The sequence below is a fragment of the Myotis davidii genome, unplaced genomic scaffold (assembly GCF_000327345.1).
Source record: "Myotis davidii unplaced genomic scaffold, ASM32734v1 scaffold866, whole genome shotgun sequence".
NCBI lineage: Eukaryota > Metazoa > Chordata > Mammalia > Chiroptera > Vespertilionidae > Myotis > Myotis davidii.
Window position 1 is genome coordinate 497,376 of NW_006297145.1, and position 19,091 is coordinate 516,466.

Genomic DNA, 19,091 nt, shown 5'->3' on the forward strand with positions numbered 1-19,091 from the left:
GGTATCTTGTGTAATCTCATAAGAAGCCTATGAGGTAGATATTATTTGCATTATAGTGGTAAGAAAATTGAGCTTCAAAGAGATTGATTGGCTTTGCCAACTCACCTAGCTAAGTATGTGATAGAGCAAGGTCTTTTAGGAGTGTCTGATTCCAATGGCCATGAATCAAGTTGATTAGGCCAATTAGTGACACATACTCACAAGTTGAGAAAAAAGGAGGAAGTAAGATTTTTATGGTTATGGCCAGTAAAGAATACTAAGACTTGCTAATTCCTTTGATGTTTGTTTTTCTGGATAAAAGTAGGAAATAAGGACATGTCTGGATCTTCAGTACGTTCTGTTAGCCTCATTTGTTCATTCATTCACCAAACATCTGCATCCCGGGCACTCTTACTTTTTAGGTGCCAAGGGATCTTTCCACACACTGGGATTCCCAAGAGGAGTGAGCTTTTAACAGCTGAGTTTCTGTCAATACTTCCCTCCCCATAACATCTGAAGAAACAGAGAGGTCATTGACTTGTCCAAGATCACGTATCTACTAGGTGGCTCAGCTAAGATCCAACCCAGGTCATCACACTCCAAGTTCAATGTTCTTTCCACCCCCTTAGCCAACATCTAATTAGTCAGCCCAAGTGCTGGCAAGTCCCGAGGCATAAGCAGGATTAGTGAAGGCCCAAAGCCTCCCCTCCAGCAAAACAATAATGGTGAGTGTATTTATTTTTTACCAGAGGGGCATGGGCCTGGGAATTCCACGGCCAAGGCTGCTTTAGCTGCGTCTAGTTTAGAACCTTCTTTTTCACTGCAGCTAAATGGAAACTTTAAAAGAGATAAATGACCGCTACACTAATGCCCACAGTCTAATCCATGGGATGTAAAGAAAAATGTTTTAAAAAGAAGTGCTTGGTGAGTGAATGAACAAGTAAATAAATGCCCTCATCCCCTAAGCAGAGACTGAAATTTTACTGTGGCTTGGACTTTTCTGAACTTATGTTGAAACACTTGGTGTTTATTTTGAGACATTTTTTTTTAACACGTAAAGATCTCCCCAGAATCATAACTCTATCAAAGGCAAAGATGAAATCACATGGACTGTGCAAACAAGCTTCCTTGTCGGTAAGACAAGGGGCTCAAATTCCGTGGCTGAGTCTTGTTTAGACAAGCGGCGCCTCGCTTTGAGAACTGCCTCTTTGCACCTCCACGCTGTCAAAGCAGTGCATTCTGATGAAAAGGAGGGCGTGCGGGCTAATTAGTCCATCAAAGGCCTGTTATTTGTAGTCCCTGTATTGGAGCCCTGCCCTGCCCCCTCTCCCCCTTATTAAAATATACTTCTTTTCAAATGCAGTCTTTTCTCTTCAAGGATTAGCTGAGACAATGCTGTAACTGGATCTAGGATTCCCAAAGCCAGCTTTCCTTATCTCCTTCTCTTCTCTCTGTTCTGTGGGAGGTCCTTCAAGGGGCTACAAGTCAGGGCCTGACGGGACCTGTGGCTGGCCATTCCTCCCCTCCTGGGCAGTGGGATTCTCATGTCATAGCTACCCCTGCCTCCCTGCCTGCCCCCCATGCCCCACTAAGCAGGTACCATAATCTGTGTTTGGAGACCATATGATGGATTGGATTTACATTAGATAGTGGGACAGAATATATAACCACTTTTTTAATCTCACATTAAAACATGTCTGGGATTCTCTTTAAAATAATAGAGAAGTCCAGATTGCACGGGTCTTTGTTTCTGTCTAGGTTTAGCACTTATTTTAAGATCACCACTTTCCTCGTAGTGTTGGGAGAAAGCAGAGAGGACCCGGCATCTGTGAAATGGGTGCCAGGCAGTTAAATCTCATCATGGCCACTTAGTTCCGTGACAAGGCTGCCAGTGGGCCCTGTGGTATCCTCTCCCCATACATAAGGAAACTGGGGTTTGCCGAAACCGGTTTGGCTCAGAGGATAGCACGTGTGCCTGTGGACTGAAAGGTCCCAGGTTCGATTCCGGTCAAGGGCATGTACCTTGGTTGCGGGCACATCCCTAGTAGGAGATGTGCAGGAGGCAGCTGATCGATGTTTCTAACTCTCTATCTCTCTCCCTTCCTCTCTGTAAAAAATCAATAAAATATATTTTTTTTAAAAAAGGAAACTGGAGTTCAGGCTGTTAAGAACTAGATGAGGTTATATAACTCAGAAGATACGGGAGAGCTTTAGGAACCACTCAGGCCTGGTCTCAAAATCCTCGCTCTTGTAGGACTATGTTGCATCCAATTCAATACTTATTTGAACTTATTAACATCTCTTATTTACCACAGTTTATACCCTAGGAAGGCCCTGGTTTAATGTGAAAACTGGATGGCAAAGTTGATTCTCCTCTTTTTCAGACTAGATATTTGGTAAATTGACAATATTTGCAGCCTTTGCCACTGATTTAGGATGATCTCAGGAGAGGAAATAGAAAAGTATTTCTTTAACTCAAAGGGAAGTTTTAAGTCAAGTTTAATGAATGGGTAAGGTTTAATTAAGCTTGGAATTTATCTACTATCCTAGGTTGATCCTTCATTAATCTGTTATGAAGTCAATTTTAAAGAAGTATTTTTTTAAGAAGAAAACGATAAATTATTATATTTCTGAGGCAGGTAGGTCATGGTCTGCCTGCCTTAGATAGCATGATCTATGGACCAATTCCTGCCCTAGGCCACATTAATGTAGAAGTCGCTCTTTAGCCAGAATCTCCACACTGTGGATCAGACAGCCTATAAAACTGAGCATAAACATCCGTGGAAGTTTTATACTGTTGACTTCATTGTCTCAAGTTCCTACGCATGGCTGCATAAGATCCCTCTTTGCTCTCCATTTAGACACATATATGGAGTAAAGACTATGTTTTGGGTTCAACTTCTCTTTAGAATGTCTTTCACCTCCCCCCTCCCCCCCTTCCCTCCTCAGAATTCTAAGCAGAAAAGTGAGAACCTTTGAATGAGTACCTGTCATGACAAAGGCAGTGAGGGGTCTGGTAGGTTCCCCTGCCCAGGTGGTCCCTGTCACACTAACGTCATAGCCAGTGTTCTCCACCAAGCCGGTGACGTGAGCATGCTGAGCATCTCCTGAGACTGTGATTTGCTGTGGCTCATGCAGCCCATGGGAATCACTAACATTGATAACAATCTTTGCAAAGGGCCCAGCTGGAGCGGTCCATGACACGTGGAAGCTGTCGGAAGTAATATTGCTAAGAACTAGCATGCCCAACTCTGGCTCTGGCTCTGAAGAGGAAGAAGGAACATGGGCAGAGAGAAAGGGAGAGACATTATTAGAGGAAGCAGTAGACCTCTCAGAATATAGCCGCAGAACATGGAAGTATCCAGCCCTCCAAATAGTTGCTGAAAGGTAGTACATTAGGCTCCATTGCTTCATCGGCAGGCACATATTTGCGTTCTTTTTAAGTGTAGACATGAGCATCTGCTAGTCATGTATGAAGAAAAGCAAAGAAGCCACAAGAGCAGTACACAGGATTAATGCAAAGGGTGTCAAGGACACAGGCTGTAATGGGGCCTTAGCTCTGAAAGCTGTTGCAAGAAGACAGCTTCTTGGTGAAGTATACATGGCAAACACAGAAGACTACACCTCACCCTAGGGATTTGCATTTTAAAGACTCTGAAATGCTGGCTCGGTTCAAAAATAAACAACAAAAACACCTTCATTTTGGTTAGCCCAGCATCTCATAAACATTGATTCATGGGTACCTTTTATGAGGGATATTCTTTGAACATCTCAAGGAGCTGGTGTGCCATTGAACGTGCCTTAGAAAATCTACTTTGAAGTTTCCTTACTCAGTCTTCTGTATATCTATTTGGATTGTACACATTAAAGGTTACTATCCATTCAGGAGACATTCTTAACAGTACTTAGAAACCCAAAGGTATATGCCATAGGGAAACCTACATCTTACCCCAAATGCTTTAAATGTGGAAGTGACTTTCATTAAGAAATTCCTGGTGTATGCAAACGTGAGAGAAACTTGACGTTGGGCGTTGCCTTTTTCTGATTAGGAAATTCCCCTCGTGGGTAATCTGGAAAGGTGGATGGTTCCACTGAGGTTAAGTTTCTCTTGTCCCTTAAAATCTAGACAATCAGGAATAAAAGCAACTTATTTTTAAAGCAGGGGGCCTGTACCATTGCTTTCAACTGGGATGCATATGGTCTGGTCTCCTAAATGCATATTTATCAAATACTACTACCACTAGAGTAAGTTCAACCAGCCTGTATTTTGAGAGAGGCAGCAGCCTTGGAAGGTAAGATACGAGGATGAGGATTTAGGGTTGGGAGGAAGCAGACCAATCCTCCCCTGGACTTAGGTGTTGTTTGGCTGCAGCTACTATATTTGCAGGAAGGAGGGGACTCATTTGTATAAACTTTAGCTGGACAGCTGCACAGCATAACTTGATGCCCTAAAGTCCCTCAGGACAAAAAAGATCTGGCTCAGAAATGGAATGTAGCCCTAGGCAAGGGCATAGAATTTCCTACTTAGCAGCCAGCTTGAGAAGTTAATGATGGCATAATTTGCAGCCACAGCACTGGAAGATTCCTTCAGCCCACAAAAGATAAAGTCCTCCAAGCAGGACTCCGTTTGTCCTGTATTTGGCTGTGGAAGCAACCTCCCACAAAAGATAAAGTCCTCCAAGCAGGACTCGATGTTTGTCCTGTATTTGGCTGTGGAAGCAACCTCCCGGATTAAGGATGCACGCTAGGACTCTACTCATGCGACCAGACAGAGACCGGCAGTGCCAACACAATCACATGCTGAGTAAGGCCTGGCTCCTCGCTGCCAGGTCTCCTTACTGCCAGCTGTCTCCCAAAGGGTGCAACCAAGCTGAAAAGTGAGATGCAAGAAAAGACACAGAGAGAATGGTAGGTAGTGTTCCATGCAAGCCAGGGACGTTTTTCTCCCACCACGTCTAACCCTTCGGAACAGTGCCTTGACATGCTGTCTGCTTCCAGGAAAGACAGACATTTCCCCCAATTGAATTGCTCTGAATATTCACCACATGCACCAAGATTCTGACAAGATGATGGATGAGAGGGAGACTCTAACTCTTTGTGACAGATTTCAGTGGATGACAAAACATGCTTGATCGAGTAAATGTCAAAAAAAGGGCAGTCTGTAGGGAATGCAGGCACAGGGAAGGCTCAAGGACAAGGTGAGCCCACTGGGTCCTCTCACATGATTCTTGGGGTGTGCTTTAGGGTCTTTTCTCTGACTGTTAGTGGTGCTACTTTTAAAATGTTTGTGGAGAGAAAAAGAATGTCAAGCTTTCTGACCAGAGGCGTATGCAAACGTGAGGAACCAGAGGCGGCATGCACATACCTTTTTGAATGTGACACAGGCAAACTTTGATTAGAAAGACCACAGGCAGATGATAATGGCAGGAACTGGAAATGATTATTCAAGATCAGATGAAAAGATGGTTTAGATATTCACCCAAAGCCAGTCAGGTTAACTCTTTCCAAACAGAGCAACTCCAGATATGAATGCATATTAAGGAAATTGCAGTTGATACTGAAGTTCCTTAACTGGGGGTAAGAGTATTTTTTTATATTTAAAGTTTTGATCTGGGTGGCTCTATCACATTTTGAGAAAGACCTAGAACTAGAAGGATGAAAAATGGGGACTGAATGATTTTTGGGGGGATGCTCCTCAAAGGAAGTTCAAGGAGAGTGAAGAACTGGTCACAGGAAGTGCCTGTGGTTGTTGGACCGCCAGGGTCTGCGCACGCTGCTCGCCCATCAGCCCAGGAAAGTGGGCAGGGTAATTGGAAGGAGCTCCGAGGGCGGTGATGACAGATGCAGGACACAGAATGTTCCACGGTCCTCGGAGGTGGTCCGAATGCCTAACTCAGGGGCCCTCAAACTTTTTAAACGGGGCCAGTTCACTGTCCCTCAGGCCGTTGGAGGGCCAGACTATAGTTTAAAAAAAAAAACTATGAACAAATTCCTATGCACACAGTGGTGGCAAAATCACCCGGCAGGCCGGATAAATGTTTTCGGCAGGCTGCAGTTTGAGGACCCCTCAAAGGCAGACTCCCAGCTTTCTACGAGAGGGACACACTGCCCTAGGTCACATGTGAGAGAGTGAGCTGGCTAAGGGGAGCTTTGGCTACAAATCGAGGAGGAAAAAAAATAGGAAAGTGTGTCAATCAGAAACGCTCTCACAGGGTCCAAATCAAAACACATACGACTAAACCGTGAAGTTTTACACTTTGCCCTCTTGAATTCTCCAGAATGAGATTGGGAACCATAAGAAGAAATTCTCCTAAGCTTATTCCACAAATAACGTTTTTTTCCAGTTTGTGATGTCTTACGTTATCTGTCAAGAGAAGGCATTGTCCCCCAATGTGCTGAGGATGCTATTTTGAATGGAAAAGGCTCTCCTTTCCAAGTTCATTTATTTTGCGACACACCATGGGACACCTGCGGTCGAGTGTGTCATGGGCACTACGGATTTAAAGTGAGAGCCATTTCTCTTCTGCTAAGCAAGCTCCTGGTTGAAACATGACTATCTTACTTCTGTGTTTGCCATCTACCATTTGCTGCTCTGGGGGCCAGACAGCATGTTCTGGTCTTTTCTCTTAGAGGTAGCATTGGAATTGGGGTGTTCTGAATGGCATGGTTTCCTCTGCATGCGTCTGATGAGGAACCTGCTCTTTCTCACTGTTTTCCCAATTAAAAAAGTAGCACCATCACAATTTCATGAAATCATCAGGATGTTTGGGTATTAAGAGGTCAAAGGCACTAGGAAGAGAAAGACACTAGGATAACAAAAATGATTTTAAGACCTCTTTGATGGATGTGGATGTCATGCCAACTCAGGGACAATGCTCATTATGGGTATTTTTTGATTTGTTGCTGAAGGTGAAAATGCTTTTCTCCAGATTCTATATGGCAATCTGGACCAAAATACATTTTACTTTGTAAATGTGCTGGTCAGTGATAACACAGGCAAGGCGAATGCACCACTTGGGCCGCTGTTGGAAGAGAGTTTTGTTAAATAACCTTGAGCCTGGCATCATGGAGGAGTCACTGCACTGTGGCTCGCGGGTCAATGGGCCAGGAGTGGCTGCACCCTGCAAGGAAGACCCTGGAGAGAGAGGGTGTTAGACATGGGAGTGTGCACGTGTACCTGTGGTGACTGTGACATTGATGGTTTGGGTCCGGATGCCGGGAGCAAGTCCAGAGAGGTAGACAATAAAATCATTACTAGGGCGGAGCCCTGAGATGTAGGCAGTTCGTGCAGCACCAGAAATTTTGTATTGCACCGTCTCCAGTAACCTATTGGAATCAATAATTTCAATGGTAAAGGTCTTGAAGGCGCCATCAGTAGCTGTCCAGGACAGATTGAAGCTCTCAGGGGTTATGTTGGAAACATTTAAGTTTCCAATTTCAGGTTCTCCGGCTGAAAAAAAGGGGGGGGGGGTTGGAGAGAAGAAACAAATAAATTTGAGTTAACCATTTGGCTGTGTTTTAAGGTTGAGATTGTTAATAGAACTGCAGTTGGGTAGAAAGATCTGATACCTGAGGGTTATGGTGAAATGCAGCAGTGTTACCAATCAGCGCCCATGAGGGAGGAAAGGGAGGGGCATTGTTAAAAGAAAAATACAAAAAGGAAGATACGGCAGTTAGAGTTCCCCGCTCTGGAGCTGCCCCACATGGCCAGGCTGCCGGATCTGGAGCGTGAGAAACATGCTGAATGACTGGGGCTGGACCTGCTGTGCCTAAGTCCAGACGCTCCCAGGAGCCCCACCTCAGGGATGCTGGCCATCGGTCAAAAGATAGGAGTGTTGGCAGCTTCCCGGCTCCGGATTTGCACTCAGGAGACCAAGTTACTGCAGGCGCCCTTTGCTTTGAGGGAGCTCCCATCTATTCAAATGAAGACTAAACAATTCTGACGCCATTACCCTCCCAAGATGGTACCTGGAGGCTTCTGATTTTGTGACTAGAAGGAAATTGGCAATGTGTCAGTGCCATTCTTAGGACTTTCTTTATCCTTCTGACAAGGGCCAGCCGTTCTCACAGTCTGTTAAAATAGCTTGTCCTCTCTTAACTGCTTTCTATGTGGGCCAAGAAGGCTAGTATAGCATTGCCAACGAGGAGACAAGAGCCAAGGCAAGAAATAACATTTTGTCTTGGAGGTGGTCCTGCCCAAGCTTTTCTGAGTAACAGGAATAACCCATGCGGAGGGCAGGCAGGAGCGGGGATTGAAAAGCTAATACTGTCTCCCTGGCAAGGAAGGAGAGGGCCTTCCCATCCCAGCGGATTTGGTGAAACACAGAGCAGATGGAATTATGATCCCCCCCCTCCCCCCCGTACTGACTCATCAGAAGCAAGAACGTTGTTGTCACTGAAAAGAAAAACAACCGTAAAAATACGAAGAACATCTAAACCACAAGATCTGCAGGAAAAGATCAGAAGCGGAGGGCGACTGCTCTGCCTTCTGAGGAGGATGGTCTGTGGATGTGAGATGAAGTGAGCCTCAGGTCCATCCAGAGCAGCTGAGGTGGCACTATTGAGGCATCTCAGGGCCCGTTAATGCAGTGGTTGCCTGTGTTGTATGTGCATCTTAGCGAGAGTTACTAAAATGACTGAGGCTAGAATGTGGAGCTATATTTTTGATAGAACTAGGACATAAAGATTTGCATGAAAGTTTTGTTGCAATAATTATCTAAAAATGGGGCATATGCAAAACCAAACAACACAGCCTCTACTGAGCTTCCAGGCAATGGCAGCCCTTAGGAAGGTGAACAATGGCAAACATGCTGGAAGGCTGCGCACAAGCAGGCTCGTGGGAAACCCTGGACGCCTTGTCACTGATGAGCCGACTGTGAGGCACCGTCCTGGGTCTAGGCTGGGAGTGTGCCATCCAAAGGCCAACACTCCAGGGCGCAACTCTTGATTAAAAGAGCAAAAGGGCACCAGGTCCCTGACACTCATGGCCTGGACATTCCTTGCTTCAGATGCTGCGGGGTGTACTTCTGTTAATGAATGGCTTTTTCTTTGGTACTGTCTCCAGTCCTAATCGTGTGACTTTCTTTCTCCCTTTTTGGTCTAGCTATTGGCTAATTTTATGTTCTAACAATGACTCAGTATCTGAGAGAATTCCCCAGAGGAGGGTAATTCAGTTCTCTTATTATACTCAGTGCATTTTAGCAGTCCATCGTCTTAACCACTCGGCCACCTCGTCCCTATACTCAGTGCATTTTAAAGAAACATTTAAGTTAAAACATTTTTTTGAAATGCAAGAATGACTGTGTTTATACCCTTGCAGGGTTCAGGATAGGAAAGGATAATTTCCAACTAGCAAAAAGGCTCTCTAAAATAAGTAATCTGTGCTCCACCATAACTCACACATGGGAGGGGTCGGCTTTTAGTTATATCCAAGCACTGGAAAGAATGCAATAGAGACGAGAGATGTGTTGTAGAATTAGATAAAGTCTGGGGTAGGCTGGAAGCTGAAGGTAAGAAAAGGCAACATCTGTATTGCTCATTGTAGGGATGCAAAGGCATCTGGACCAAGGCACAGCCCCAGGAGGTTGCTGACCATGCACAGCCGGCAGCTAAGGGGCCAGGGAAGGGATTCAGACATGGAAAGAAGCTGACTCCCTGATCGCTCGGAGAGAAAGCAGGGAACCTGGGGATAGAACGTCAACATGGAGAGAAGATACCTGTGGAGGCCTCAGCGGAGAGCACTGGTGTCCTATAGCCCCGGATCACCCCGTAGATGGTAACTCTATAAGGGGTGGCAGCCTTGAGGCCCGGGATGTCCACAGCCCGCAGGCTGCCAGGCACTGTGAGGTTCTGAGCTGCCTCCACCTTGTTGGCCTCCTGCACCTGAATGACAAAGTGCTCATAGGCCTGGTCAGCTGCGGTCCAGTTGAGTTTGAGGCCATCCCAGCCCACCTCGGTCACGGCTAAGTCTCCCAGCTTGGGGAGCTCCTCTGAAGAAGGATAGATAGGTGTGTGTCAGTTCTGTAAACCAAAAATGAGGAAACCAAATGTCCCCCAGCCCAGAGAAGAGAAAGGGATGAGAGAATTGTGTGTGTGTGTGTGTGGTCATCCTTGGTCTCTGGGTATTTCCCATTTGAACTGTGGTAACCTGGCCACAACGGTTATAAATGGGCAGAAGGGGAACATCTGCATTGTTCATCCCTGCGTTGGCAATGCCATCTGGACGACTGCACAACCCAATGGGAGGTCTCTAAGCAGGCACAGCCAGAACACAGGAAAATGTGGGATTGTGGGTCAGGATACAGGAAGAAGGAATGGTTAGAGGTGTAGTCTTTGGAGGCTGCTGCATCTTGGTGAGAACTTCATTACTGATGTTTACTAGCTGTGTAATCTTGGCATGTCACCCAACTCATCTCTGAGCCTCTCTCCTCACCTTTAAAAGGAGCTGACAACACCATTTTCTTGGACTGTGTGATGATTAAGTGACGCTGTCTATAGACCTCTGAGCGTCCTACCTGACATGGAGTGAGTACCTGGTAATTGGCAGCCTAACAGATACATCGTTGTCTTGGTGCTTAACTGCACAGGAACTCCATTTCTTTAAAATGACCTTTTCCCTAATCCCAGCCAGCTTCGCCCTGACAGCACCGTGACTCCCTTGCCTCCTTTCGACCAGACCCTCCCACCTCACACACTACCATCCACTCCTTTCTCCTGGAGCCCTCAGGACAACTAGTTCTGGTCAGCATCAATCTCCCTTAAAGAACAAAGCCTCAGGTTTGTTGATCAAGAGAGGTTTTGTCAAACTAAAGATAACATCTTGACCTTAGTTATGTTTCAGCCCCAGACCCGTGAAGGTGGAACAAACCCTACTGACTACATCCTTTCAAAATCAGACAGAGCTACGCCATGGCTGACGTCAGGACCAGATGCAATGATCAACTACATCCTACCCTGGCCCTGACCAGGCAAGTAGAGCCCATGCCCTTAACTCCCTTAGTCGCCATGATTAATGCTTTCCCCCCTATATAACCACCTTCCAGAAGCCACCGGGGAGCCAGGTTTTAGAGCATTAGCTCACCTGTGTCACCCGGCTTGGTGCCATTTCCTTAAATAAACCTTTCCTTTCCTTGCTGCAAACTCCCATTTGCATTTTATTGGGCTTTGATTTGCACAGGCAAACCAACCTTCAATTTCTCCCCTTGGGAATTCTTATTGCTATGGGAGATAATTCCCACTTTATTTCATTGCTGACCTTGGAGAGATCATCTCATTGCTGGCCATAGACTATTTGACTGGGTTTATAAAGCCTCAGGTTTAGACAAGGCTGATGTCTTATCTCTGATCTTTTCCCAGCTTTTGGGGATCAAAGGTTCTGTATGGGATTCTTGGTCCGGATCTTTCCCTCTCAACGGTCTTCTGCTAGAACTTTGTCTGAATGAAGAATGCCTGCACCACGAAGCAAGGCCCTTTGTGTGAAGGGCGGGCCCACTTTTAATGAGAAGTGGTGGTTGCTTGGTAAATCATGCAGAGCAGGGCCTGCTATTTACTTCTCTACAATGTAGGAAGGACATTTTATGTAGTTACTGTGGCTGATTTTAGAAAGTTTAGATTCAACTATGGAAAAAATGAAACCTTGCTTCTCAGGGTTAAATGTAATCTCTCAGTCTCTCTTTTGAAGGCTGAAGTGGCCATGGATTCAAAGTTAGAAGTTAAAATAGCTGCAGGAATTTTACCACGAGAGTCTGAGCAAACCAGGCCATTTAGAGGGGCTGTTTCCAAATTCTGTTCCACATAGACTTGGTGTTTTTTGGAAGAACTGGGTTGTGGCCGTGGGCCTAGGCAGCCCTCTTCCCAGCTCACCAAGATCAGCTGTTTGTTTAGCTGTCATAAATAGGGTTCCTTGTAAGGTTTCATGTGCCAAGGAATTCTGCTAAAAATGAAAGTTTACCAACTACAGATGCAGACGGTAGCATCTTGCACCCAGATTACGTATGTCTCAAAGGCCCCCTTTGCTCTTTGGTTTGAAGTGACTCCAGGGAACCCAGGACAGTGACAGCTTGGTCAGCTCAGGTGGATTGTAACATTACCTTTCTGACTTTTGGAATTGTGTGCAGTTTCTAGCAAGGACCAACTTTATTTGTTCTATATGAGCAAGAAAAACAATTCTTTGAATTAGCTTATTTGGATAGTGTTATCAAAACAGAACCTGTAGAAAATATCATGGGCCTAACGCTCAATGTAAACATCCTACTATCAAATATCTGCCCCATTTCCCACAGCTCCTTTGAAGGCTGTTTCAAGAAACCTCATGAAGAGTATGGAGTTTTCTATAACAGATGGAGCAGCATAGTTTCAGGGAACAAATTGAGATGGATTGTTTTTCCTCCCCAAATCAAAGAAAAACCTTGAAGTTGAATGTGGCTGTCCTTTCTTGGAAATGTTCCTGCCTTGAGTGTCTACTAAGGAGAGGGAGACTTGCCCACTGGTGTGGCTCTGTGGTTGAACATCAACTTATAAACCAGGAGGTCACAGTTTGATTCCCAGTCAGGGCACATGCCCTGATTGTGGGCTTGATCCTCAGTAGGGGTCATGCAGGGGGCAGCCGGTCAATGATTCTCGTCATTGATGTTTCTCTCTTTTCTCTCCCTCTCCCTTCCTCTCTTAAGTCAGTAAAAATATATTTTTAAAAAGAAGAGAGAGACTTGATAATTTTAGATCATTTCAAAGGTCACTCTGTAGAGATCTGACTCCAAGGTAGATGGCCGTGAGTGACTCTGAGGTCACCAACAATACGATTTCTCTAGAAAGTTCTGAATTTTATTCTTGTGCGACACCCCCACAGTCTGTGCTGTTTTTATCATGAGATGTTGCTACCTGATAAATGTAGCTATTTGCTGTTCAATGTTTATTACAGGATGGGCGCTTTGCTAAGCACTTTCATGATCTCAGGACAGTGTTCTGAGGTAGGGGTGTTGTCTGAGATTTGAAGGTGAGAAACGAAGGCTCAGAGATGGAAAATGACACCCCCAAGAATACTCAGCCAGTTAAGGTGGAATTCCAAACCAGACCTCTCTGAGTTACAGCTTGCGTTCACGCTGCCTCTCAACAGCCCTGGGATTGGCTCTTGCCACAAGGGTTTTCTCTGTTCCCAAGAGATTGGCTCAATCACACCCCTGATCTGAGAGGAGGGTCCAATACCTGTGATGACCTCTGCGGCAAGGGGTCGAGTGCTGCGGCCCCTGACCTCGCCGTGCAGGGTGACTGTGTAAGGGGTACCAGCCGTGAGGCCGGGGATTTCCACGGAGCGCAGGCTGCCAGGAACGGTGAGGCTGTGCACTTCTTTGGCTTGGCCAGCCTCCTGGACCTCAATGACAAACTGCTCATAGATCCCATCTGGGGTGGTCCAGTGTAGCCTGAGCGCGTCCCAGCTAACCTCGGTCACTGTGAGGTTTCCCAGATCTGGAACCTCTTCTGCATAAGGACACAGAGTTCCTGAGTTACTAAAAGGGCATCTGCACACTTAATTCAGGTAAGGTGGCATTTGGGCGAGGGAGGAGCTGTCCTGGTTGTGTTGATTCCAGTAATTTATTTACTGCGGCTGTTGAGCTCACTCCAGTAGTTGGCACTAAAGCCAGGGTTTTCCTATTCAGCCTTTGGAGATGACAGATAGTTCTAGGAATTGTTCGCAAGTTCTATTTTGACATACAAATGGGGCTTTGGGGAGTCCTTTGGTGTGTGCTTAAGATGAGCTCAGACCAAAATTTTTTCCATTTGCAAATTGTGCTTTCCAACTTCTGAAATACTGTCACTGAAACTTGCTTTAAAAGAGAAGTCACCTCTCACTTTTGTAAAGGAAGAGCAGGTGGAGTTCTCCATGGACCCGGCTAGGACTAGGACTTGGCCGTATAAGGGATATGCCATTTGGATGGAACAGGCTGATTCACGGGTTTTCCCCAAGGGTAGGGGCTGAGCCCGGTTTGCAGCAGGGAGCAGCTGTGTCCCTCCTGAGCAGAGACAGTGGGAGGAAGCAAATAAGTAAATTAGTTTAGAATACCTGTCCAGACTTCAACAGAGAGAGGGGCTGTGCTGGAGTCCCCAGTGACCCCGCGGATGGTGACACTATACTGAGTGGCTGCTTTGAGCCCGGGCAGGTCCACGGACCTCAGCCCTCCCGGGACTGTGAGGTTCTGGGCTGCCTCTCCAGTGCCAGCCTCCTGCACCTGGATAAAAAACTGCGCATAGGCTCCTTCCGGAGCAGTCCAGTTGAGCTTGAGGGCGTCCCAGCCCACCTCGGACACGGTGACCTTTCCCAAACTGGGAATTTCCCCTGGAGAAGGACAAAGAACCAGTTTCATACTCAAATCACATGAGATCCAGGGATGCTTTGACACAAGAATAGGCATTATCTGGCTTTTAAAAAAATGTGACTTTCTTTAGATAAATGTACATCATGCAGCTTCCTAAATTTGTGAAATAGCATGTAGGAAAATATTGGTTATCTTACTTCATTAACAAAGTGCTCTAATTTCCAGTAGACAAGGAGATTAGTTTTTTACTTTGAAGTAAAATGCCTTAACTTTCATTACCAAGAGGGAGCCTGTTTGTGAAGCTCAAGGTCCCTGCCTCAGGGGCTGCATGTGTGATCCCCAGACCGGGCTCTGCAAGACTCCACAGGGTGTGGCCCACATGGGTGCAGGTTGAAAGCTGCCCCTGGACCCTGCAGCCTGGCGGCTCCCCATTCTTAGACACCAAGGTGCTATACCTTGGGGCAGAACTAGTCCATTCAAAAGCAAGCCCGTCTGATTATCCTTGGCAGTTTCCTGTAGAGAAAACAGAGGCTACAGACAGAAAGGTAAGAGGTACCTGTGGAGGCCTCAGCGGAGAGCACTGGTGTCCTATAGCCCCGGATCACCCCGTAGATGGTAACTCTATAAGGGGTGGCAGCCTTGAGGCCCGGGATGTCCACAGCCCGCAGGCTGCCAGGCACTGTGAGGTTCTGAGCTGCCTCCACCTTGTTGGCCTCCTGCACCTGAATGACAAAGTGCTCATAGGCCTGGTCAGCTGCGGTCCAGTTGAGTTTGAGGCCATCCCAGCCCACCTCGGTCACGGTGAGGTTTTCCAGTTCAGGGGTGTGGTCTGAATAAGGACAGAGAGGGGGTCAGTTAAGCCATTCCTGCAAATGCTTTCCTTCTGGGGACCCAGAAATGGCAAGCCGATGCTGAAAGGCTGTGAGGGCCTGCGTGCTTCGCATCACGACCGCATCCCCGAATGGTGCTGTTGCATAAAAACACCATCAGAAAAATCAATGTAAGACTTATTTTGCCTTGTTGCATATTTGGGCTTGTGTTTTTGAAATGGCATTTTCCTATTGACTTGTTTAAAAAACTCTACCCGTCTAGGTTAGTACCTCTCTGGGCTTCAGTTTCCATTTTGGAAAGTGTCTCAGGAAGATGAGATCTGAAGGAACAGCTTTTGGCTATTCCTCAGATTCTTGGTCTGAGCTGTCCAGCCATCTGTATTTTGAGAAAATTGGCTCCTCTTAGATTTCCTTCCTTTTCCTGCTTCCTTCATCTCCTCTACCTTATTGTCACTTTGTGTTGGAATTTTTTCAAGTTTCTGGGGCTCTAATCAGTTTACTTAAACCACTTGAGGAAGATGAGAGGCAAATTAATAGGGTACGAGTGAAGCTGAATTGAGCCAGGCGGCGAGTCTTTGCAAAACTGTCCCTTACTGGATAGAAAGACAGACTGAGGCCCTATGGAATGTGCCATCGTCATTCATCCAAACCCACAAGGTACAGTAAAATCGCTGTTGTTTAAATATGCCTTCAAGGTAATAATATGCCCATGGCTGAGCTCACATGGACCTTGCATGACCTGGGAAGAAAGGACTTTCTCTGGAAATGGATCCTGTAAACGACAAAGTAAGAACTGCTTTAAGTTTATTTAAAAGAATGTTTTTCCCCTCTATTTATGTCTCATACTGGTTGCTAATTTCAAATGAGCTATGCATGCCCATGAAAGCAGGCTTCTAACTTGAAAATCTTAGTTGCAATTGGATGGAAGATAGCCTTTCAGAGGGGAAAATGCATCTTTTCAAGAATATTTTTAATTCAGACTTTTCCACCTATGGAGAATGTTCTTTCTAATTCTCATTGGCAAAGCTTACAGTCCTGCAAATCTTGCTGATCTAGGACAGGGGTCTGTAAACTGCCATCTGAGGTCTGCTGCCTATTTTGGTAATGAGCAAGCTCACAGTACTTTTTATATTTCTAGATGGTTGGGAAAACAAGCCAAACAAGAAGAATACTTCATGATGTAAGAAAATAGATGAAATTAAGATTGTATTGGGACATAGCCATGCTCATCATTTCTGCATGGCTGCTTGTGAGCTCCAAAGACACAGCTGAGCAGTTGTGACAGAAACTGTATGGCCTGAAGTTATCTGGCCCATTTCAAAAAATATTAAGGACACCTGATCTTGAACTACATTCTATGGACTCACTTAATCCAAATTCGGGTCCTGAAGTGCATACCCAAAGCCTCATAGCAGTTATAACCACACCCAGATGGCCTCGATGAGAAAGAGAGGACCCTGAACTCAAAGTGATGTATCCAGTTTGGGCAAAAGAAAAGGAGAGTCAGCCATCCTTAAATCCCTCGGGCCTGTGAGGCCAGGAGCAGCAGTCTAGTTTTAACAATGGTCTCCTTGACCTTGGGAGCATGTCCCTGTCAGTGCTCCCGCAGTCCTCGCTTAAAAAGACATGGTACAAATCCAGGCTAAGCAAGACGACAAGGTTAAGGAAACTGATCCTCTGGCTCATAACTCTCCTCTTAGCGCATTTTCTTTGTTTCTACTCCTGCCATCAAAAGTGCTGTTCAGCAACTTAGCTGACACTGACAATTCCCCCCTTAATGTGAATTAAGTCACTGTCTTTCCTCGCTAGCTTTTAAAGCTCTCTCTCTCACATTCTGACATAAAACATCTTTCTTTCCATGAAAGAAATACCAGGTACCAGGTTGTAAGAAATCTGAGAGTCACCTCACTGGGCAGGGAGGAGATAATTATTGATTATCTATTAAACTGTTGCAATAAAGATTAGTGGAGAGATGAGAGGAGATCCACAATGGAAAATCTCTTCCTGATGAGAACCATCTTTTCTCCTTGAATCAGGTTTTCATATGCCACTGACAGTCTTGTACAATCTGCTTCAGCTGCTCATACAGGTGAGAGATTAACTTTCATCTAATGTTATGTTGCTCAGTAAATAGTAATCATGGTAATGGTACTGCCACCTCAATTTTTGTCTATTCTTCCATTTTTTTTGTTTTCTGGGGGGTTGGTCAATCAAGAAAGACAATCGGTTTATACTTAGTGAGCAATGCTGTGACTGTATCTGGGTGCTCTTGGCACTCCACCTGACCCTTCACTAAACAAATGCTAGTCAGATAAGTCACAGTATAACTTAATGAGTAAAATCAGTAGGTAAATGACAAGAAGAGGGGTAAGAATGATAAAGAGAGAGAATAATATTAATAAAAATTCTGCAGACAAAAGTCGAGGTAGGGACCAAGTGGTATCCCATAATAAATGCAGACTCTACATTTCACTGGTAAATGACACACTGTGGGCTTACTGCTTCAGAAACCCAGGGTTTCCGCAGTGTAGTTCCACACACAATTTCCTGGCATTTCTTTATGAAAAGGCTGTTGTCTTTTTCTTACAGCTGTGCACTGGCATCTACCCTCTGAAAAATGTCAGTGGGCCTGGGAAATCAGGATTTCCAAATCCCCTTCTGTGCTGATGGTGGGTTGACCAGCTGGCCTGGAAGAATTTCTGGCTCTGCCAACTTTAAATCTTTAGATTCCCAATGTCTTGTAGATGATACTGCAGGGCAGCTTGCTGCCTTAAAATATGCCTCTTTGGAAAATTTGTTATTCTAAAATGGTTATTTTTAAGAAACTAAAGACTCAAGAAGAACCTTTGACCTTCTCTCTAGCTGCTTAAGAAAATTAGAGGACTTTCTCCAGGAAGGGAGCTGTCATCATAAATGACCACAGTTTAATATGAACTAGGTGTGATAGACAAGGAGGAACATAGCAAGGCCCCTTTGATCAAAGACCTTTGTGTGTCCCATTGTTCAAGGTAGCCCAGCAAACATTCCTTTAACAAATATTTGCTTTTGCATCTCCATGTGAACTTTCCCCTCTTTCAAGGCCCAAATCACTACCCCTCCTTTCTTTTTAGCTTAAGATGGCATATAAGCCTCTACTGCCAAATTGTTCTTGGGCCAAATATCCATTTGGAACATACATAAATTTGGTGATTGTCACCTGTTAATCTGTCTTCTGTCATTTTAGTTATTCCACCAACCAGAAGAACTAAGAGGGAAATCTCTCCCTCCCCAACACTGGCATGGAAAGATGCTTCAGTGGCTTTGTGTTTCTATCTATTCTCCAGGTTTTATGTCCCTATTGCTCACAGCAAATTCCTGGCCTCCACTCCAAGCAGGGTACCCCTGAGGTTATCAGGGTCAAATGCAGAGAGGAGGGCTGGGAAGGATATGCCTGATACACACTCAATTTTTTCAATGCTAACAGGCCTGGTACCCTCTTTTCTACCCTGCCTTCCCTCCCTTCCCTCCCTCCCTCCCTCCCTCTTCTTTCCAGATTAAGCTTAACTGAGACCTCCCAGGGGAAAGACTTCCCTTCCCTTTTCCCTAATCCTTAAGAAGGAGAATTTGGGCTGCTAGTACAGAGGCCAGAGAATACAATGGAAATGCTGCCTCTGGAACAACTGAGGTCCACAGTCTCATAAAGCACGTCTTGTGCTTGGCTGTGTCCAAGGCCCTGGGGATGCAGCACTGGGTAGAGGCAGAGTGCTTCCATTTTGGTTGGCAGTAGGAGGTAGGCCATGGATAAATAAACCAACTACTGAATAATATCAGGCCATAGAAGTGTCATGAACTTTGGAGCAGCATGGAGGGGTAAACTAGGATGGGGGCACCATTTTATATCAGTGGTCAGAAAAGGCTTTTGAATAACACACAACTTGAATGCAACCAGGAAAAGGCCATGGGAAGAACTAAGAGAAAAGTGGTTCCCTGGCAG

At 45.5% G+C, this 19,091-nt stretch overlaps 1 protein-coding gene across 1 annotated transcript in view; it reads right to left on the reverse strand.

Annotated features, from left to right (window-relative positions):
• TNC (tenascin C) overlaps positions 1 to 19,091 on the reverse strand; it is an 89,431-nt gene that overhangs the window by 26,637 nt on the left and 43,703 nt on the right. The window contains exons 11-15 of the mRNA XM_015569899.1: positions 14,845 to 15,117; positions 14,036 to 14,308; positions 13,180 to 13,452; positions 9,696 to 9,968; positions 7,157 to 7,429 (exon numbers count right to left, since the gene is read on the reverse strand). Coding sequence (XP_015425385.1) covers positions 7,157 to 7,429; positions 9,696 to 9,968; positions 13,180 to 13,452; positions 14,036 to 14,308; positions 14,845 to 15,117 — 1,365 coding nt within the window. The remainder of the gene's footprint in view (positions 1 to 7,156; positions 7,430 to 9,695; positions 9,969 to 13,179; positions 13,453 to 14,035; positions 14,309 to 14,844; positions 15,118 to 19,091) is intronic.